The sequence below is a fragment of the Bufo bufo genome, chromosome 8 (assembly GCF_905171765.1).
Source record: "Bufo bufo chromosome 8, aBufBuf1.1, whole genome shotgun sequence".
NCBI lineage: Eukaryota > Metazoa > Chordata > Amphibia > Anura > Bufonidae > Bufo > Bufo bufo.
The window spans coordinates 180,408,788-180,431,684 of NC_053396.1; the positions used below are offsets into that span (position 1 = coordinate 180,408,788).

Here is a 22,897-nt window from a genome sequence, read left to right on the forward strand (position 1 = left end):
ACACTGCCTGATCCTGTCAAAGGTAAGAGTGTCCAGCAGTTGCAGAGAGGACATAGCCTCTAGGTGTAATGACAACGCCCCTGTTGCTCCTAGAGGGTCATTTGCATACATTAAAACATCATTTTTCTCAGCAATGCGGGCACATATGAACATGGGACCAACACAGATGCCTTCAGCTGCCAAGCGCACATGTAACAGGTCAGCCAGTGTCATAGGTACAAAACTGCTGACAGATGCCCTTTCAATGGTTTACACTAAGTTCCACTATTCAATGATCTAGTGAACATGATTCCAGTCTGAAGATCACATGAATATTCCTGAAAGAGATGAATTAATCAAGTTTATGTTCCAGACCCACTTTGCATAGTGGTATTCCGTTATTGTGCCATAGCAGGCGATTACTCCAGATATCCACTATAGGTATAGTCTATATAAGTCTCTAGTGAGCTCTTCCACCTGGTGCACCCATCAGCCACCACAATGGATCGAGACATATTTGGCTTTACAGTTCCTCCTTCTTAATGTTACAACTCTGGCACACCCGGACAGGATGATACCACCCACGAGAAGGGACAGGCCGCTGAAAATCAGAGCACACTTGGCAGAAACCCTGACCACAAGCCCGGCAGTGATGTCGTGACATCGTAGGTGTGAATGTTTTTTTGCACCCATGGCATTGGGTGATCTCTTGGTCTGATACCCAGTAACTGGGGCGTGCCGCTGCCTTCACAAAATCTGTAAATTGTAAGAGAGAACAATGAGATGAATTCAATGATACCTTAGAAAATACTATGGTAAAAGTGTTAAAAAAGAACCTCGTTTTTGCTGCCCTATCTGAGAGCAGGATGTGACAAAGAGAGTGAATGTGAGCTCTGGGATATATAGGTTTATATGATTTGGAGCAGGATTTCTGAGCAAAAAAGGACTCCTAGGATAGACATTAAGAGTCCTGCTTTCCCCACCCACATATGATGATTGACAGCTCTCCATGTATCAGTTCATGTACAGAGAAGACCGTCAATAGCTGAACTTTCACCATCTTTCCTAGGAGTCCTGTCAGGAGTAAATCTGCTTTTTACTCAGAAATCCTGCTCCAAATCATATAAACCTATATATCACAGAGCTCAGCTCCTCTCCCTCTATCATATGCTGATCTCAGATACGGAAGCAGAAATCACATGGCAGATTTGCTTTAAAGGGATTGTTCAGAATTAGGAAAAAGGGTCTGCTTTTTCCCCCCAGAAACAGCGCCATGCTTGTCCATGGCTGCTTTTGGTATTGCAGCTAATCCCCTTTCCAGTGAATGATGCTGAGCTGCAATATCAGACACAGCCAATCCAATGTACTAGAGTTGCGCAGTTTCTGGAAAAAAAACAAAAACAAAAACACAGACCATTTAGCATTTCCTGGACAAACCCTAAGGGCTGTTTCACACGAGCGAGTCCATTCCGTGTGTGAGCTTGATCATCCTTTCTGGACTTGCAGGGGAGCACAGCATTATCATGATTTATAATGCTGTGTGCCTCTGCTTGACCTTACTACTACAGAATCATACTGACAGCTTTATGTCACTATGATCCTGTATCAGTAAGGTGAAGCAGAGGCACATACATTACAAATCATGATAATGCCGTGCTCCCCTGCAAGTCCAGAACGGAGGTTCACACTCACACATGGAGTGTGATTTCCGCAATGGAGTCGCTTGTGTTCAACAGCCCTAAAGGTGTCTAAACAGCAACTACAGGCACCTACATTTTCAAACTTATCACTCCTCTTACTTTCATGGCTACTAAGAAGATATAATTGGTGAGAGATTTAGTAAGCTAAATGTGCCACAATTCTGGCACTGAGGGGATGGACGTGACTTGAATGCCCCCCACACTGCCCCAAAATTTTTAATTCTTATGAACACACGTTAGGGATAATCTAGACATTTAAAGGTATGATCAATCATAATAGATCATTGGTGCAGTCACCTAAAGTTATTGTTTGTGGGCAGCAGATCATACTTGTCTAAACAATGATTCTGTATGGGGATGAGCGATGGCATTAACAAGCGCTCCTCCCTATACTGTGGAGGAGATCGCTGCATGTAAGTACAGCAGTCTCCTCCACTGACGAGCAGGCAATTGTCAGGATGGAACGCTTCCTTCCCAACAATTGTCAGCTTCATCGGGCAGTGTAAAGGGGCCTTAACATGTCTAGAAACATAGACTAAATGTATCATACCTTGTGAGCCACTGTGATAAACCCGGCACATCTCTGACTATCTGGTCAAAGTTTACCAGGATTTGACACAACAATTCTTTACATCTCTGTGTCATGGCTTTGCTCTGTTTGGCCGGGCACTAAGGGTTTACACTTGCGTTGTTTGATTCCGTTGCCTGAACTGCCTGCCTGATCAGGCAAACTGTATGCAAACGCATGTCATTTTTTCTGACTGATCAGGCATTTTTCAGACTGATCAGTCAGAAAAATGCCTGATCAGTCAGAAAAATGCATTGCAATACTGGATCAGTTTTTCCGGTGTCATCAGGCAAAACGGATCTGGTATTTATTTTTTTCTCATTTTTAAATGTCTGCGCATGCGCAGACCGGAAGGACGGATCCGGCACTAATACATTCCTATGGAAAAAAATGCCGGCATTCAGGCAAGTCTTCAGTTCTTTTCGCCGGAGATAAAACCGTAGCATGCTACGGTTTTCTCTTTTGCCTGATCAGTCAAAAAGACTGAACTGAAGACATCCTGATGCATCCTGAACGGATTGCTCTCTATTCAAAAGGCATGGGGATATGCCTGATCAGTTCTTTTCCGGTATAGAGCCCCTGTGACGGAACTGTAAGCCGGAAAAGAAAAACGCTAATGTGAAAGTAGCTTAAGCATAACAGAGTTGAAGTCTCACCTGGAGTGTTCCTTCAAAACTTAATAAAATTAGACTAAACATGAAAAAAGAAAAGAACATTACGCAGAGGAAAGTCTATGACAGATGACACCATGTTCAGCGAGCTCTGAGCCATCTCAGTCACTTTGCGAGGTAAGAGATTACTCCCATCATCTTTCACTGTCTGGAGACCTGTGGGTACAATCAAAAACATCGCGTCACTTTGCGGTTTTTACATCTCGCATTTACTTGTACAGAGAGTGACCATGGAAGTGTGACGGGGGAACCATTATTCCCATTGGAAATCTTAGTGTTGGACTACTCTGGGGCCCCAATAAACAGTAGAACAGAGGGCCCCAATCCCATTCTGCAAGCTTAGTGTCCTCCTTTATGTGCCTGCCTCAGTTTGCAGAATGGGGTCCTACAGTTCTCTCTACCTCTCACCTTTTCCAGGCCCTTTACTGTGACACTTCTTACAGACGCGTACAGGCGACGGTCCCCAGCCCCTCTCAGGAACAGGCATTTTCTGATTGGAGCAGTTATGGCAGAAGCCCTCTCCACACGCTCGGCAATGATGTTTCCGCTCAGCCTCCTGAAAGATGTTCTTGCACCCGTGACACTCCTGTAGGAGGATGACAGGTAAAATGAATAAATATGGGAGAGGTGAGTAAACCCCAACACCTAGTGTGATTGTAACTTACTGTAATCTCTGCATTGGGTCGCCAATAAGAAGGAGCCACACGGTCAGTTACCCAGGAAGTGACTGCACGGGTGGGCCCAGAACTGTACTCATTCACGGACTGAATGACGAGAGTCACCCCGTCCAATACTCGCTGGGCTGCGTTGTGTTGGTCCAAAGAGCAGGAGTCATTCTGCAGAAAAGTATACAGAAACACAGAAGTGAATCAATTCCTGGGTGATGGTTAACAAGCACTTAAGTGACAAGGGACATAGAGCTAAGGCGGCCAGGCTTGTCATGAGACACGTGCACTTTACAGGCACCTCCATGATGCCTTTAAGATTAAACTAGGGAGCTCTCAGTGATCTTGACTGCAGGAGGATCGTTGGCAGACTGTTCGCACCCTCATCTGGACTTCCCAACGCAGCAGGACAGTGAACAACATCACCACACATGACGATGCGCACTTTGGGCATTCCTAACTGCATTTACCCTGCTACGTATTAGACAATACTGCATGAATCAATATTTGCAAGTACCTCAGACCAGACGTGTCGAATCTCCTGACGAACAACTGATCCATCTGGTTCTTGATTTCCGTACCAATACTGTCGACTGCGGTAAATTATCCCACACACCCGACATTCAAGAACATACCTGAAGAGAAGAGTTATGAGACCATTTTATGACAGCAAAGTGCTTTATTGGTTAGCCTCATGGGCTGGCTGAAAGGGTCAGCCTTAGCGGCGGGGTCAGCAAAGTGGGCAATAGCACAGGGTATTGTTCACTAGAGGGCCTCCTAAGGGGTGGAACCTCAGGGGAAAACTAAAGTCACACAGTATTATTTAGCAGGTTTGGTGACATTATTTGCTATAAAAGTAAATGACAGTATTATGATACTGTTTAGTATTTTGGCACTATATGGCATTATTATGTGAGCGCTATAAAGGAGTATAATTTTGATACTGCTTATCATTACTGAACTCTATGGTGGTAGTATGGGGGCTCTATAAGGGACTACTTTTTTGCTACTGCCTATTATTTGTGCATTCTATGGCGGTATTATGGGCCAGCACGGTGGCTCAGTGGTTAGCACTGGTGTCTTACAGCGCTGGGGTCCTTTGAATCTAATCAGGGACAACATCTGCATGGAGTTTATACAGTACAGACCAAAAGTTTGGACACACCTTCTCATTCAAAGAGTTTTCTTTATTTTCATGACTATGAAGGCATCAAAACTATGAATTAACACATGTGGAATTATATACATAACAAACAAGTGTGAAACAACTGAAAATATGTCATATTCTAGGTTCTTCAAAGTAGCCACCTTTTGCTTTGATTACTGCTTTGCACACTCTTGGCATTCTCTTGATTAGCTTCAAGAGGTAGTCCCCTGAAATGGACTTCCAACAGTCTTGAAGGAGTTCCCAGAGATGCTTAGCACTTGTTGGCCCTTTTGCCTTCACTCTGCGGTCCAGCTCACCCCAAACCATCTCCATTGGGTTCAGGTCCGGTGACTGTGGAGGCAAGGTCATCTGGCGCAGCACCCCATCACTCTCCTTCATGGTCAAATAGCCCTTACTTTCAAAGTTTTCCCAATTTTTCGGCTGACTGACTGACCTTCACTTCTTAAAGTAATGATGGCCACTCGTTTTTCTTTACTTAGCTGCTTTTTTCTTGCCATAATACAAATTCTAACAGTCTATTGAGTAGGACTATCAGCTGTGTATCCACCTGACTTCTCCTCAACGCAACTGATGGTCCCAACCCCCTTTATAAGGCAAGAAATCCCACTTATTAAACCTGACAGGGCACACCTGTGAAGTGAAAACCATTTCAGGGGACTACCTCTTGAAGCTCATCAAGAGAATGCCAAGAGTGTGCAAAGCAGTAATCAAAGCAAAAGGTGGCTACTTTGAAGAACCTAGAATATGACATATTTTCAGTTGTTTCACACTTGTTTGTTATGTATATAATTCCACATGTGTTAATTCATAGTTTTGATGCCTTCAGTGTGAATCTACAATTTTCATAGTCATGAAAATAAAGAAAACTCTTTGAATGAGAAGGTGTGTCCAAACTTTTGGTCTGTACTGTATGTTCTCCCCGTGTTTGAGTGGGTTTCCTCTGGGTACTCAGTTTTCCTATCACACTCCAAAAAGATACAATAGGCAAATTGGCTTCCTACAAAATTGACCCCAGTGTGCGTTGTGTGTTGGGGTGGAGCACCTATATGGCAGCCACTGACTTCCCAGGGAGTCGCCTCAGCCACAGATATTCCTGCACTGAGTCCCTGTGAGAAAAGTGCATTACAAATGTTTGGCATTGTTCATTATCAGGGGAGTTGAAATTCTGAGAAAAAAAATGCCTAAAAATGCCATAACCCTGCGTTAGTGAGCCAAATTTGAGACGGAGCTTCACTGGTGACTAATTTTGAAAACGTCAACATACCCAGACCAGGCGTATTTTGCCAAACCGAACCAGGGGCTGTCTGTGGATGCCACAGTCCTTGGGATGACCAGCATCTCTCGTCCACTCTCATAACATCGCTGTGAGAAAGAGACAGAACTTATGATTCATTTATTTTAAAGAAACCGACGCCTCTTTATAAATTAGGGGCATCTCTGGCACTTTGTGCGCTAGAGACTTAAATCTAATCCAGCTAGGGGCTGGCGTAGACTTGAGCTATAACCAACGACAGTTTCTGGCAAAAGTTATAGTAAATCCAGCGGCCGAGGGAAGCCCTCTTTAGAAAAATGGTGAGGAGCTCAAAAAGTCTCAAATTATAGCCATGCGCCATAATTTGTGACCTTTTAATGCATTTTTGATGAATGCCCCTCACAATGTTCCTATTCTATTACTGCTCATCCCTCGCACTTACCCTGCATATCAAAGCTTTGTTGTTATATTCATGGGCATATTGGCACAAACCATCTGCTTGGTGGGGAACGCCATCCTTCAGATGGTTCATCCTGTTCTTGCATCGAGACCTGTTGGTTAGAAATAATATATATTTACAAAGGAGGCAACAACACCGCAAAATCATCCACCTCACAAATGTAATGCTAATGGTATTGTCTTAAACTGCAAGGAGTGAGTTCCAGTCTGCTGGCACGGCTAACACACAGTGGAAAAAGCCTTCTGCTTCCGCCTCAGTCCACTGTTATGTTTCTGGAGCTGCAAAAAGATGATTTGGGGGCAGTGTCGGACCCCACTGATCTAATATTGATGACCTCTCCAGAGAAAAGGTCATCAATATCTAAAAGGTGGACTATCCCTTTAAGAAATAATTAACCTACAGCACGGACTCTCCACGTAAGAATGGTTAGGGTTAAATATGGACTTTGAATCGCAATTAAATGAGTTATCAGTGAATATCTACTTTGCTCCCCTTCCAGCACATAGCCTAGCAAGTTCACTGCATCAAGCCTACTGGCTAAAGCCTTCACAAGACGCTGGAACATCCCCATAGAAGGCAGGTTTGTTCCACTGCTGCCATAGAATGGCCTAGTGCTAGTAATGGGTGTTTAACTGTAGTCCCAGTTTTAGGCTATGATCTATACTGTATCCTTGTGAAAACGGAGTGCAAGCTCTTCTGGTTAAGACACAATCATCAACTTATCCCTAACGGATATAGCAGAGTATAGTGCTCAGAAGGGAGCAGCAGGATGCATGTGTGACCACCATTCTAAACTGGAGGAACAGGGGAGGGGTTCAGGACCACCATTCTAGTGATTGTGGGTGTCCCAGCAGTCAGACATGTATCACTTAGGGCTCATGCACACGACCGTATGCCCTCCGAGACATACTGTCCGTGAGCAGGCCCATATGTCCCAAAGCGGCATACATCGTGTGCACGGGAGCGCACAGCATCATAGGTTACTATGATACTGTGCGCATCGGGCCGCCTGCGGGACTATTGTCATCATATGATATTATGAGTGCGGGACAATAACCTGTAACCTATGATGCTGTGTGCTCCCGTGCGCACGATGTATGCCGCTCCGGGACATATGGCCCGCTCACGGGACTGTATGTCTCGGAGGGCATGCGGTCGTGTGCATGAGCCCTTATCCTGTGGATAGGTGATAAATGTCAGTTGTGAGAAAACACCATTGAAGACTGTCTCCTAATAATCTTTATTCAAAATACATATCTGTGAAGCACAGAATTACCGGCAGCTCAGACAACGCAGGGAACAGGTGAAGTATTCGTCTGGGAAGAAGGAGGTGATATGAACCTGCTCGTCTGGGATATCCCCTGAGAAGCGCTCGCTTAGACTCTGAAAGGAAAAAACACAGGCGTTACACTATTAGAAAAAAAAGGGTGTACCAAGATTTAAAGGGGTTGTCCTCAGGATAGGTCATCAGTTTCAAATCTGCGGGGGTCTGACACCAGCTGATCAAATGAATGGAGTGGCAGACAAGTACAGCGCTCAAAAATCTCTGGCAGTTTTTATAGAAATGAATGGAGCGTCAGTGTACATGCTTGCCCGCCTTTCCATTCATATGAGTAGGGAAAGGACCCCCATCCTGAATAGAGGTTACACTACAAACTTGGCACAAACCCTTTAAAGGGGTTATCCTATGTCTAAAAGATTCCCCACCAATGCCCGGGCCCCTCGTATACATTATACTTTCCAGCTCCGCGGCACCCGAGTCGCTCCGGATCCCTGCACGGCCGCCGCTGCAGCTCCCCGTCACTCGGATCAAAACATCCGATGGGGACCCTGGCATTGAAGGGGGGGGGCGTGGGGGGGTCTTTGAGACTTCAGATAACCCCTTTCTGTCTTTGTGTTCCACAATTCACCACATTTTTAAAATCTCTACTTGCTTTGAATGAATGGCTCTGTGCATGGCCATACAAGTGCATGCCTTTTTATTCTGTATGGAAGGACAACACATATTTCTTTTATTCTCCCAGAGTCATATGGCTTCTGTGTAAGAATACGATGCCTCATGGGGCCGGGTCCTACCAAATGTATGTCGGCAAGAAGCATGACTACACTATCAGACTACACATGGCTTGTATGTAGTCTGTAACCATGGAAACACAGTTCTGCAGAGGAGCTGTAAACACAAGTGGTAGAATTTTAATCAATACTATTTGCAGAATTGGTTCTTTTTTATTTTATTTTTTAGATGGATTATAACAAATGGTTGCAAAGGAGGACATGTTAGGGTACTTTCACACTTGCGTTAGAGGATTCCGGTAAGCAGTTCCATCGCCGGCAATACGTATGCAAACGGATGGCATTTGTCAGACGGATCCGGATGCAAATGCATTGAAATGCTGGATCCATCTCTCCGGTGTCATCCGGAAAAACGGATCCGGTATTTATCTTTTTCACATTTTTAAAGTTCTGAGCATGCGCAGACCGCAAAAACTGATCAGTTTTGCCGGGAAACTTGAGGCCAGATCCGGCATTAATGCATTTCAATGGAAAATAATGCCGGACGGCATTCCGGCAAGTGTTCTGGAATTTTGGACTGAGAAAATACCACAGCATGCTGCGGTATATTCTCCGTCCTGAAAAGGTAAGGGTACTTTCACACTAGCGTTAGTGTGATCCGGCAGGCATTGCAAGAACGGATCCGTCTCTCCGCTTGTCATGCGTCCTGCAGTCTTTTTCACAGTTTTCCCGGTCTGCGCATGCGCAAACCGGAAGGACGGATCCGTCCTTCAGTTGTTTTGCAATGCCAGATTCGGCGCAAATGCAAGTCAATGGGAATTAATGCCGGATCCGGCATTCCGGCGACTGATCAGGTATTTTGGCCGGACATAATACCGCAGCATGCTGCGGTATTATGTCCGGCCAAAACGCCTGACAGTGACTGAATGGAAGGCATACTGATGCAAACTGAACGGATTTCTATCCGTTCAGAATGCATTGGGATATGCCTGATCAGTTGTTTTCCGGCATTAAGCCCTTTTGACGGAACTCTATGCCGGAAAAGAATAACGCTAGTGTGAAAGTACCCTTAGGATGTACGTGCATCATACCTGTAAAGCTGTGAACACGTGGGCCAGTGGCCTGGAGGAACGAGTGGATGTATCCAACACCTGCTTCTTCACGGTCTCTTTTAATTGGGAGAAATCTGTAGGAGGGACAACAGTCTTTGTTCCCACGTACTGTATTGAACTAAAGGCCTCTGGAGGGGTCCCGAGATCATGGAATCTCTTTAGAAGATCGATCTCTGCTTGTCCGTGGATTTTACTCCCTGTGGAATATCAGAAAACAAGGTACACATATTTAACATCAGCATTATAAACTACAAATATGGTATCTCCAACATACAACAGAAGTTTCTCACCATGACCAAGCAGATTTGTCCGTAAAGTCTCTTGGAAAATAAGAAGTGCTGGTCCAAGACTGGACAAGGTGACTTCCAGACCACAGCGACTTGATAACGCTTTCAGTTCCGGGGTAAAGAACTTCAAGTAAGCCTTGGAAGCATTCCCAAGAAACTGGAACATATCATTGTGTAACCTCTCTGCCCGTGTTCTATATATCACCAGGTCTGACACAGCAAGGACCTTCAGAAGAAGACGTAGCCTCTGGTTCTGCTTGTCAGTTGCCCCAAGAAGACCTTCAGTGTCCAGCAGGACCAGAGACAAGGATGGGTAGTAGGCAGCCCACACCCCTATGGTACAAGAATCCTGAGAAGGGGAGGTTCTGAAGACCTCGACACCTCCAAAAAACATATGGTTGAGTGTGTGGGACTTCCCATCTCCGGTGTTGCCAAAAATACTGAGAACTTTAACTGGCTCTTGTGGACTACACCCGAGTTTGGTAATGAGCTCTGGAACATCTTTCACCTGAAAGACAGAAACGTAAAACGTTCTGATTACAGGAAACATGGAAAACAGAGCAAGAAGTGCTGTTGATGGATCCGATGTTTCTAAAGGATGGCAGTCTGCATTTCTGGTTCTTGTAATTCAACATATCTGTTGATGGTGGAGGTTTAACATGAAGCTTCTGGGCTGTAACGCAATAGGGCACCCACCAACCATGTGCCATTAAAGGGGTTGTCCAAGTTATATTTATTGATGACCTATCCTCGGGATAGGTCATCAATATCATATCGGCAGGGGTCCGACACCCAGCACCCCCGCCGATCAGCTGTTTGAAGAGAAGGCGGGTGCCGTGCCAGCTATACAGCGATCCGTACCATTGAAATGAATGGGACGGCTTGGGTGTAATTACACCTGCTCACCGCTGCAGATCCAAAAGTTAGGAGACGACAGCGCTGGCACAGTGCCTGCCTTCTCTTCAAACAGCTGATCGGCGGGGGTGCCGGGTGTCAGACCCCTGCCGATCTGATATTGATGACCTATCCTGAGGATAGCTCCCTGGCGTGGCCTGCTATTGGCTGAACCCCCCCCCCCCCCCGGATGTTTTAATCCACGCGTCGGGGAGATGCAGTGGCGGCCATGCAGGGATCAGGAGCGACGCGGGTGCCGGGGAGCAGGTAAGTATAATCTATATGAGGGAACCGGGCATTGGCGGGCATGTGTTAGACTTTGGATAATCCCTTTAAGTAATGCATTTTTTCATTATACTAAACGCGCCTGTGAATAGCATTTCTGTTCTGATGGGAAGTCTCCGAATGCTCAGCTGAGCTTACAGTCTAGCTCTCCATGTCAGGACATTGTGGTCTAGATAAGCAGACGTTCCGGACTCATTGTTAATCAGTGCATTTACTCACTGGGATTGCACTGAACCCAGATGGTTTTCCCCAGGCTCAGTCCAAATGAGTCTCAAGAATAAAAATAACCAATATCCTAAATGTGAGCTGTGAAGGGCGAAGAAGACAAAAGTAATCTGCCCTATTTTCTCCATGACACACTTCCAGATGTTCTCAGTGCGCACTCCTGAACTATATTTCTCTGCTGATTTATATTTCTAATACACCTTTATATTCCTTTTTTCTAAGACTTCTGCATCGCCAAAGACTTAAAGGGGTACCCTCCTTATCCGGTGGATAGGGGATAACTATGAAATTGGCGTGGCGTTCCACCCATGGGTCTCCCATACAGATGGACGGTGCAGCAATGTGCATGCTCGACCTGTGAATCCCATCTTAAAGGGGTTGTCCTATCTGGACATTTATAGCATTTTAATAGGATATGCCATAAATGTCCTATAGGTAGGGGACCCACTCTTAATTGAAGAACGGGAATCCGATGTGAAAGGAGAACACACCACACATGGCACTTTGACTGGCAGTGGGCACTCCATGGCTGTTACTGGGGTATATGGAAGGCACGGAGGGCACTGTGGCTGCTGTAGGGACACTATAGCTGGCACTGATGGGCTCTGTGGCTGTTACTGGGAGTATATGGCAGACATTGGGGGGCTCTGGGAGTGGTATAGTGGCACTTGGGGGCTCTGCGGGTGGGATAGTGGCACTGTAGCTGCACTGGGGGCTCTGTGGGTGGTATAGTGGCACTGGGGGGCTGTGTAGGTGGTATAGTGGCACTGGGGGATCTGTGAGTGGTATAGTGGCACTGTGACTGGAACTGGGTGGCTCTGTGGTTGCTATAGTGGCACTAGGGGGCTCTGCAGGTGGTACAGTGGTACTGGGGGGCTCTACGGGTCTGGCTCTGTGAATAGTATAGTGGCACTGTGACTGGCATTGGGGGCTCTGTGGGTGGTATAGTGGCATTGTGGCTGGCATTGGGGTGGTATAGTGGCACTGGGGGGCTCTGTGGGTGGTATAGTGGCACTGGGGGGGATCTGTGAGTGGTATAGTGGCACGGGTATGGGGCTCTGCGGGTGGTATAGTGGCACTGGGGGGGATCTGTGAGTGGTATAGTGGCACTGGGGGGATCTGTGAGTGGTATAGTGGCACTGTGACTGGCTCTGGGGGGCTCTGTGGGTGGTATAGTGGCACTAAGGGGCTCTGCGGGTGGTATAGTGGCACTGTGACTGGCACTGGGGGTTCTGTGGGTGGTATAGTGGCATTGTGGCTGGCACTGGGGTGGTATAGTGGCACTGGGGGGATCTGTGAGTGGTATAGTGGCACGGGTAGGGGGTTCTGCGGGTGGTATAGTGGCACTGGGGGGGATCTGTGAGTGGTATAGTGGGACTGGGGGGATCTGTGAGTGGTATAGTGGCACTGGGGGGGATCTGTGAGTGGTATAGTGGCACTGGGGGGGATCTGTGAGTGGTATAGTGGCACTGGGGGGGATCTGTGAGTGGTATAGTGGCACTGGGGGGGCTCTTCAGGTGGTATAGTGGCACTGTGACTGGCACTGGGGGACCCTGTGGATTGTATAGTGGCACTGGGGGGATCTGTGAGTGGTATAGTGGCACAGGTAGGGGGCCCTGCGGGTGGTATAGTGTCACTGGGGGGGATCTGTGAGTGGTATAGTGGCACTGTCACTGGCACTGGGGGGCTCTGTGGGTGGTATAGTGGCACTAGGGGGTTTTGTGGGTGGTATAGTGGTACTGGGTGGCTCTGCAGGTGGTATAGTGGCACTGGGGGGGCTCTGCAGGTGGTACAGTGGCACTGGGGGGCTCTGCAGGTGGTACAGTGGCACTGGGGGGCTCTGCAGGTGGTACAGTGGCACTGGGGGGCTCTGCAGGTGGTACAGTGGCACTAGGGGGATCTGTGAGTGGTACAGTGGCACTAGGGGGGCTCTTCAGGTGGTATAGTGGCACTGGCACTGGGGGGCTCTGTGGGTTGTATAGTGGCACTGGGGGGCTCTGTGTGTGGTATAGTGGCACTGGGGGGGGTTCTGCGGGTAGTATAGTGGCACTGTGACTGGCACTGGGGGGCTCTGCAGGTGGTATAGTGGCACTGGGGGGCTCTGCAGGTGGTATAGTGGCACTGTGACTGGCATAGGGGGCTCTGTGGGTGGTATAGTGGCACTGGGGGAATCTGTGAGTGGTATAGTGGCACTGGGTGGGCTCTGTGGGTGGTATAGTGGCACTGTGACTGGCACTGGGGGGCTCTGTGGGTGGTATAATGACACTAGGGGGCTCTGCGGGTGGTATAGTGGCACTGTGACTGGCACTGGGGGTTCTGTGGGTGGTATAGTGGCTGGCACTGGGGTGGTATAGTGGCACTGGGGGGCTCTGCGGGTGGTATAGTGGTACTGGGGGGCTCTGTGGGTGGTATAGTGGCACTGGGGGGATCTGTGAGTGGTATAGTGGCACGGGTAGGGGGCTCTGCGGGTGGTATAGTGGCACTGTGACTGGCACTGGGGGTTCTGTGGGTGGTATAGTGGCATTGTGGCTGGCACTGGGGTGGTATAGTGGCACTGGGGGGATCTGTGAGTGGTATAGTGGCACGGGTAGGGGGTTCTGCGGGTGGTATAGTGGCACTGGGGGGGATCTGTGAGTGGTATAGTGGCACTGGGGGGATCTGTGAGTGGTATAGTGGCACTGGGGGGGATCTGTGAGTGGTATAGTGGCACTGGGGGGGATCTGTGAGTGGTATAGTGGCACTGGGGGGGATCTGTGAGTGGTATAGTGGCACTGGGGGGGCTCTTCAGGTGGTATAGTGGCACTGTGACTGGCACTGGGGGACCCTGTGGATTGTATAGTGGCACTGGGGGGATCTGTGAGTGGTATAGTGGCACAGGTAGGGGGCCCTGCGGGTGGTATAGTGTCACTGGGGGGGATCTGTGAGTGGTATAGTGGCACTGTCACTGGCACTGGGGGGCTCTGTGGGTGGTATAGTGGCACTAGGGGGTTTTGTGGGTGGTATAGTGGTACTGGGTGGCTCTGCAGGTGGTATAGTGGCACTGGGGGGCTCTGCAGGTGGTACAGTGGCACTGGGGGGCTCTGCAGGTGGTACAGTGGCACTGGGGGGCTCTGCAGGTGGTACAGTGGCACTGGGGGGCTCTGCAGGTGGTACAGTGGCACTAGGGGGATCTGTGAGTGGTACAGTGGCACTAGGGGGGCTCTTCAGGTGGTATAGTGGCACTGGCACTGGGGGGCTCTGTGGGTTGTATAGTGGCACTGGGGGGCTCTGTGTGTGGTATAGTGGCACTGGGGGGGGTTCTGCGGGTAGTATAGTGGCACTGTGACTGGCACTGGGGGGCTCTGCAGGTGGTATAGTGGCACTGGGGGGCTCTGCAGGTGGTATAGTGGCACTGTGACTGGCATAGGGGGCTCTGTGGGTGGTATAGTGGCACTGGGGGAATCTGTGAGTGGTATAGTGGCACTGGGTGGGCTCTGTGGGTGGTATAGTGGCACTGTGACTGGCACTGGGGGGCTCTGTGGGTGGTATAATGACACTAGGGGGCTCTGCGGGTGGTATAGTGGCACTGTGACTGGCACTGGGGGTTCTGTGGGTGGTATAGTGGCTGGCACTGGGGTGGTATAGTGGCACTGGGGGGCTCTGCGGGTGGTATAGTGGTACTGGGGGGCTCTGTGGGTGGTATAGTGGCACTGGGGGGATCTGTGAGTGGTATAGTGGCACGGGTAGGGGGCTCTGCGGGTGGTATAGTGGCACTGGGGGGGATCTGTGGTGGTATAGTGGCACTGGGGGGATCTGTGAGTGCTATAGTGGCACTGTGACTGGCTCTGGGGGGGGCTCTGTGGGTGGTATAGTGGCACTAGGGGACTCTGCGGGTGGTATAGTGGTGCTGGGTGGCTCTGTGGTTGGTATAGTGGCATTGGGGGGCTCTGCAGGTGGTATAGTGGCACTAGGGGGTTTTGTGGGTGGTATAGTGGTACTGGGTGGCTCTGTGGTTGGTATAGTGGCACTGGGGGGCTCTGCAGGTGGTACAGTGGCACTAGGGGGCTCTGTAAATGGTATAGTGGCACTGTGACTGGCATTGGGGGCTCTATGGGTAGTATAGTGGCACTAGGAGGATCTGTGCGTGGTATAGTGGCACTGGGGGGCTCTTCAGGTAGTATAGTGGCACTGTGACTGGCACTGGGGGGCTCTGTGGGTTGTATAGGGGGGGGCTCTGTGGGTGTGGGGGGCTCTGTGGGTGTGGCTGTCTAATTAGGAGACTTTAAAAACTCAGCAGTAAGAACAGCACAGCCTTTTTGATTCCAGAGGGGAAGCAAACCAGGCTGGTGCAGTGAGCTGCATTTATATTAATATAAGCAGATATATAACGCGAGTTTGACCGCGACGCGTGGTTGATTAAGTGTGTGACTTAAGATTAAGTGACTTTAGATTCAGGGACTTCAGTGGGGGACTGCAATTAGCCTGTATCTTATTACTACATTGTATTGTATTTTTTGCTTTTGTGGTGTAATCCCCATTTAGTATGTGTTGCACAATTGACAACGCAGTCCAGTGCACATCTTGCATGATGTATGCAGTCCTGGAACAGCCGTTCCAGGGCGAATTTCTTTGTTCAAGATGTGAGCAAATTACCCGTTTGGAATCGCTAATCGAGTCTCTAAATGGGCAAGTTGCAACACTGAGAGGCATTGACAATTTGCAAAAAAGTTTGCTTCTCACCGAGCAAGCACTCTTTGGGGTAGATGAGGGAGAGGGTGACAGAGAGGAGGCTGAGGAAAGTGAGGTAGCTAGCTGGGTAACAGTTAGAAAGCGGGGTAGAGGGAAGAGTGCCAGGGAGGCTAGCCCTGATCTGACACACCCCAACAAGTTTGCACGTTTGGCAGATGAGGGGGATGTCAGTCCAGGGACGGCACTGCCGCAGCCGGACACTTCCTCTGCCAGTCAGGGGAATGTCAGCTCCGGTAAGCAGGGAACCAGGAGAGCAGGGCAGGCCAGACAGGTGCTGGTAGTGGGAGACTCAATTATTAGGGGAACAGATAGGGAAATCTGTCACAAAGACCGTGATCGCCGAACAGTGTGCTGTCTTCCTGGCGCTAGAGTTCGACATATCGCGGATCGGGTTGACAGATTACTGGGAGGGGCTGGAGAAGATCCAGCGGTCATGGTCCATATCGGAACCAATGACAAAGTTAGGGGTAGGTGGAGAGTCCTTAAAAATGATTTCAGGGATTTAGGGCAAAAGCTTAGGGCAAGGACCTCAAAGGTAGTATTTTCCGAAATACTACCGGTACCACGGGCTACACAAGAAAGGCAGCGGGAGATTAGGGAGATTAACAAGTGGCTCAAGAACTGGTGTAGGAAGGAGGGGTTTGGGTTCCTGGAGAACTGGGCCGACTTCTCTATCGGCTACAGGCTCTATCGTAGGGACGGGCTGCACCTCAATGGGGAAGGGGCAGCTGTGCTGGGGAGAAAGATGGCTAGAAGGTTGGAGGAGTGTTTAAACTAGGGACTGGGGGGGAGGGTAATTACACTATAGAAGGGGAAGATAGTGCAGATAGAGACCGGGGGCAAGGTAGTGGGACTGGGGGAGGAATGGAAGGATGGACTAGAACAGTTCAGAAGGAAAAGGTGTAGGGTAAAAAATATACATAAACCTCTCATATGTATGTATACTAATGCCAGAAGCCTGACTAATAAAACTGGTGAACTGGAATTAGTGATGTTTGAGGAGGACTATGACATAGTGGGAATAACTGAGACATGGCTGGATGATAGCTATGACTGGGCAGTTAATGTACAAGGTTACAGTCTGTTCAGAAAGGATCGTCAAAACCGGAGAGGGGGAGGGGTCTGCCTTTATGTAAAATCTTGTCTAAAGCCCACACTCCGTGAAGATATAAGTGAGGGACATGAACATGTGGAGTCACTGTGGGTAGAGATACATGGAGCTAAAAACAACAATAAATTACTAATAGGAGTTTACTATAAACCACTTAATATACCAGAGTCCACAGAAAATCTACTAGTAAACGAGATAGACAAGGCGGCAAATCATAATGAGGTGGTTATTATGGGGGACTTCAACTACCCAGATATAGACTGGGAAACTGAAACCTGTATATCTCATAAAGGAAACAGGTTCTTGGCAATAACCAAAGACAATTACCTCTCCCAACTGGTTCAGGACCCGACTAGAGGGACGGCCATACTGGACTTAGTATTAACCAAAAGGCCTGACAGAACATCAGACGTGCAGGTTGGGGGACACCTGGGAAATAGTGACCATAAAGTAATAACCTTCCAATTATCATTCAAAAGAGCGTTTCTACAGGGAGGAACAAAAATACCAAACTTCAAAAAAGCTAAATTTAGCCAACTAAGAGAGGCCATAGGCCTAACTAACTGGGACAAAGTCCTCAAAAATAAAAATACATCCACAAAATGGGATATCTTTAAAAACATCCTAAAATCTCATTGTGAGAGGTACATACCGTATGGGAATAAAAGGTTAAGGAACAAAAAGAAACCAATGTGGATAAACAGAACTGTAAAGAAAGCAATAAATGACAAAAAGAAAGCATATAAAACACTAAAACAGGAGGGTAGCACGGAAGCACTGAAAAACTATAAGGAAAAAAACAGAACATGTAAAAAACAAATAAAAGCGGCCAAACTAGAGACCGAGAGATTAATTGCCAAAGAGAGTAAAACTAACCCTAAAATGTTCTTCAATTATATAAATGTTAAAAAGTATAAATCTGAAGGTGTCGGCCCTTTAAAGAGTAATGAGGGGGGAGTCGCAGAGAGCGACGAGGAGAAAGCAAAGCTGTTAAATATTTTTCTCTCCAATGTATTCACTGAGGAAAATAAACTGTCAGATGAAATGCTGAATGCTGAAATAAATTCGCCATTAAAAGTGTCCTGTCTGACCCAGGAAGAAGTACAACAGCGACTTAAAAAGATCAAAATAGACAAATCGCCAGGACCGGATGGCATACACCCCCGTATCCTAAGGGAATTAAGTAATGTCATAGCCAGACCCTTATTTCTGATATTTGCAGATTCTATACTGACAGGGAATGTCCCACAGGATTGGCGCATAGCAAATGTGGTGCCAATATTCAAAAAGGGTCCAAAAACAGAGCCTGGAAACTATAGGCCGGTAAGTTTAACATCTGTTGTGGGTAAACTGTTTGAAGGTTTTCTGAGAGATGCTATGTTAGAGCATCTTAACGGAAATAAGCAAATAACGCCATATCCGCATGGCTTCGTGAGGGATCGGTCATGTCAAACTAATTTAATCAGTTTCTATGAGGAGGTAAGTACTAGACTTGACAGCGGCGAATCAATGGATGTCGTGTATCTGGACTTCTCCAAAGCATTTGACACTGTACCTCATAAAAGGTTAGTATATAAAATGAGAATGCTCGGACTCGGAGAAAACGTCTGTAAGTGGGTAAGTAACTGGCTCAATGATAGAAAACAGAGGGTGGTTATTAACGGTACATACTCAGATTGGGTCACTGTCACTAGTGGAGTACCTCAGGGGTCAGTATTGGGCCCTATTCTCTTCAATATATTTATTAATGATCTTGTAGAAGGCTTGCATAGTAAAATATCAATTTTCGCAGATGACACTAAACTGTGTAAAGTAATTAACACTGAAGAGGACAGTATACTACTACAGAGGGATCTGGATAGATTAGAGGCTTGGGCAGATAAGTGGCAGATGAGGTTTAAGGGCTCTTTCACACTTGCGTTCTTGTCTTCCGGCATAGAGTTCCGTCGTCGGGGCTCTATGCCGGAAGAATCCTGATCAGGATTATCCTAATGCATTCTGAATGGAGAGTAATCCGTTCAGGATGCATCAGGATGTCTTCAGTTCCGGAACGGAACGTTTTTTGGCCGGAGAAAATACCGCAGCATGCTGCGCTTTTTGCTCCGGCCAAAAATCCGGAACACTTGCCGCAAGGCCGGATCCGGAATTAATGCCCATTGAAAGGCATTGATCCGGATCCGGCCTTAAGCTATACGTCGTTTTGGCGCATTGCCGGAGCCGACATTTAGCTTTTTCAGAGTGGTTACCATGGCTGCCGGGACGCTAAAGTCCTGGTTGCCATAGTAGGAGCGGGGAGCGGGGGAGCAGTGTACTTACCGTCCGTGCGGCTCCCCGGGCGCTCCAGAGTGACGTCAGGGCGCCCCAAGCGCATGGATCATGTGATCACATGGATCACGTCATCCATGCGCATGGGGCGCTCTGACGTCATTCTGGAGCGCCCCGGGAGCCGCACGGACTGTAAGTATACTGCTCCCCCGCTCCCCGCTCCTACTATGGCAACCAGGACTTTAATAGCGTCCTGGGTGCCATAGTAACACTGAACGCATTTGGAAGACGGTTCCGTCTTCAAATGCTTTCAGTACACTTGCGTTTTTCCGGATCCGGCGTGTAATTCCGGCAAGTGGAGTACACGCCGGATCCGGACAACGCAAGTGTGAAAGAGGCCTAACACTGAGAAATGTAAAGTTATGCACATGGGAAGGAATAATGCAAGTCACCCGTACATACTAAATGGTAAAACACTCGGTAACACTGACATGGAAAAGGATCTAGGAATTTTAATAAACAGCAAACTAAACAGCAAAAACCAGTGTCAGGCAGCTGCTGCCAAGGCCAATAAGATAATGGGTTGCATCAAAAGGGGCATAGATGCCCGTGATGAGAACATATTCCTACTACTTTACAAATCACTAGTCAGACCACACATGGAGTACTGTGTACAGTTCTGGGCTCCTGTAAACAAGGCAGACATAGCAGAGCTGGAGAGGGTCCAGAGGAGGGCAACTAAAGTAATAACTGGAATGGGGCAACTACAGTACCCTGAAAGATTATCAAAATTAGGGTTATTCACGTTAGAAAAAAGACGACTGAGGGGAGATCTAATTACTATGTATAAATATATCAGGGGGCAGTACAGAGATCTATCCCATCAGCTATTTATCCCCAGGACTGTGACTGTGACGAGGGGACATCCTCTGTCTGGAGGAAAGAAGGTTTGTACACAAACATAGAAGAGGATTCTTTACGGTAAGAGCAGTGAGACTATGGAACTCTCTGCCTGAGGAGGTGGTGATGGGGAGTACAATAAAGGAATTCAAGAGGGGCCTGGATGTATTTCTGGAGTGTAATAATATTACAGGCTATAGCTACTAGAGAGGGGTCGTTGATCCAGGGAGTTATTCTGATTGCCTGATTGGAGTCGGGAAGGAATTTTTTATTCCCCTAAAGTGAGGAAAATTGGCTTCTACCTCACAGGTTTTTTTTTTGCCTTCCTCTGGATCAACTTGTAGGATGACAGGCCGAACTGGATGGACAAATGTCTTTTTTCGGCCTTATGTACTATGTTACTATAGTGGCACTGGGGGGCTCTGTGTGTGGTATAGTAGCACTGGGGGGGCTCTGTGAGTGGTATAGTGGCACTGTGACTGGCACTGGGGGGGTTCTGCGGGTGGTATAGTGGCACTGTGACTGGCACTGGGGGGGTTCTGCGGGTGGTATAGTGGCATTGGGAGGCTCTGTGGCTTGTACTGTGGTGTATTGAAGGCACTAGGGGCTCTGTGGGAGGTATGGATGGCACAGTGGCACACACTGGTACAGGAATACACCGGGGGGCACTATGTGCTCTGTCCTCTATAGCCCGGACTGTATGTATTCCATGCCCGCACTGATCTCGCCTCCTACCTGCAGGTTCTCGTTGTCGTCCACCAATAAGAAGCTGACCTCCTCCTCCTCCTCCTCCGGCTGGTCACTCTTCGTGGTCAGGGGATGCTCCAGGAGGTTGGCAGACATGGTCCAGGCCAGGAGCAGACGTGACCACCTACCTGCTACAAGCAGCAGACATTTTACCGTGTACTTTCACTTTCAGTGTTTACAAACCATGGCGGAGCTCGGCAGCGCCACCTAGAGGACAGGCCGCGTTACTGCAGCAAGCTTCCGCCTCTGGTGCAATTGGAATCTGTTCACACCAGCGTTTTCTAAACAGAAGCCACAACACAGTGCCAGAGCCATAGCACGACGGACCCCATTGCCCTCATCCGTCACGTTCCACAGAGGTGTCTGTCTTTTTAGCACTGGATTGATCATTTTTTTTCGACAAAATGACGGACACCGCGGCAGAACCCAATGGACACCTCACATCTGTTCGGGTTGTTTTTTCTGTTTCATTCACAGAGAAAAAACTAAACAACAAAAAAAACAGCCGGATCCATCACATGACGCAAATAAACATCACGCCTGTGACCGCTTTTCATTTTTCACTCCCCGCCTTCCCAGAACCGTGACTTTTTTCTTTTTCTGTCCACATAGCCGTATGCAGGCTTGTTTTTCCAGTTGCACTTTTTAATTCCACCATTAGATATTGCATTACGGTGGAATGGGGCGCTGGAAAAAAAATCCAAATTGGGTGGAATTGGAAGAAAATGCAATTCTGCCAATTCTGGTTTTATGGATTTTGTTTTTACGGCGATCCCTATTTGCGAAAAAATGACCTGTTACTTTTATTCTCCAGGTTAGTACGATTATGGCAATGCCACATTTATGTCGTTTTTTTGTGTTTTAATACTGAAAAAAATAAAAACCTTAAAAATATATTTTTTTTCTTTTCATTGCCATATTCTGACCCCTATAACTTTTTTAGTTATATGTACGATGTGTGAGATGTTTGAGGGCTCATTTTTTGCGGGGCAGTCTGTACTTTTCATTAATACCATTTTGGGGTGTGTATATGACTTTTTCATCACTTTTTATTCCACTTTTTTGCCGTATGGGAAAAATATTTTTAGATTTTAATAGTATGGGCGTTTTCGCATGTTGCGTTGCCCACAATTTTTATTTTTTTTATTGTTTATTTTGATTTTGGGGATAGGGGGTGATTTGAATTTTTACATTTTTTATATATTTTTAAAAACATTTATATTTTTTACACCTTTTTATAGTTCTTTATAGAACTTGAACAAGCAATCATAAGATTGCTTCTCTCCTAGACCCCAATGCACTAGCACTGGTGTCTATGAGACTTACACTATTGGGGTCATTTATCAAACTGGTGTAAAGTAGAACTGGCCTAGTTGCCCATAGCAACCAATCAGATTCCACCTTTCATTTTCCAAAGGAGCTGTCAGAAATGAAAGGAGGAATCTGATTGGTTGCTATGGGCAACTAAGCCAGTTCGACTTTTCACCAGTTTGATAAATGACCCGATATTTCCCTTACGTCCTAACCAGTGGCACAAATGGGGTATTCTGCCCCTGTGGACTGGTTAGGACAGGTGGAAGTTTAATGAACAAATAAAAAAACACCGGCATGCACACGCCCTCCCTGCCCCCAATAAAGAGGGGTGTGACCCTCCAAAGGATGTGTTTTTTTCTGTCCTGCGGACAGGACGGGACGGGTGGTGCACTCCTCCATCCCTCGGTGGAGAGAGTGTTGTTTTTTCCCCCTTTTTTATTCTATTTTTGAATCCCATAAGGGTTTACATGTTCCCTTGGGAACTGCTCCGCTCCTCCGATGCGGCGGAGGGGGTCCTCCGGTTATGCCGCTGGTTGCCTCCCTTGCAGAGAGC

General features: G+C 47.6%; 1 protein-coding gene across 1 annotated transcript; it reads right to left on the minus strand.

Annotated features, from left to right (window-relative positions):
* Window positions 1-21,207, minus strand: LOC121009388 (zinc finger FYVE domain-containing protein 1-like). Its single transcript, XM_040442476.1, has 11 exons — window positions 21,019-21,207; window positions 9,879-10,383; window positions 9,568-9,785; window positions 7,740-7,846; window positions 6,446-6,554; window positions 6,016-6,113; window positions 4,101-4,218; window positions 3,584-3,754; window positions 3,327-3,504; window positions 2,967-3,074; window positions 1-735 (listed from the first exon to the last, which is right to left on the minus strand). Exons 1-11 carry the CDS (start codon window positions 21,124-21,126, stop codon window positions 503-505), a joined length of 1,953 nt encoding a protein of 650 aa, XP_040298410.1. The 5' UTR covers window positions 21,127-21,207; the 3' UTR covers window positions 1-502.
* Window positions 21,208-22,897: the final 1,690 nt, after the last annotated feature.

Excerpts from the sequence above, each read along its gene's own strand:
- LOC121009388 (XM_040442476.1), bottom strand. The coding sequence starts at position 21,126 with ATGTCTGCCAACCTCCTGGAGCATCCCCTGACCACGAAGAGTGACCAG. Across the intron at positions 6,114-6,445 it reads ACAAAGCTTTGATATGCAGG|CGATGTTATGAGAGTGGACG; the intron begins GTAAGTGCGAGG and ends TCTTTCTCACAG. Across the intron at positions 4,219-6,015 it reads GCAAAATACGCCTGGTCTGG|GTATGTTCTTGAATGTCGGG; the intron begins GTATGTTGACGT and ends TCTTCTCTTCAG.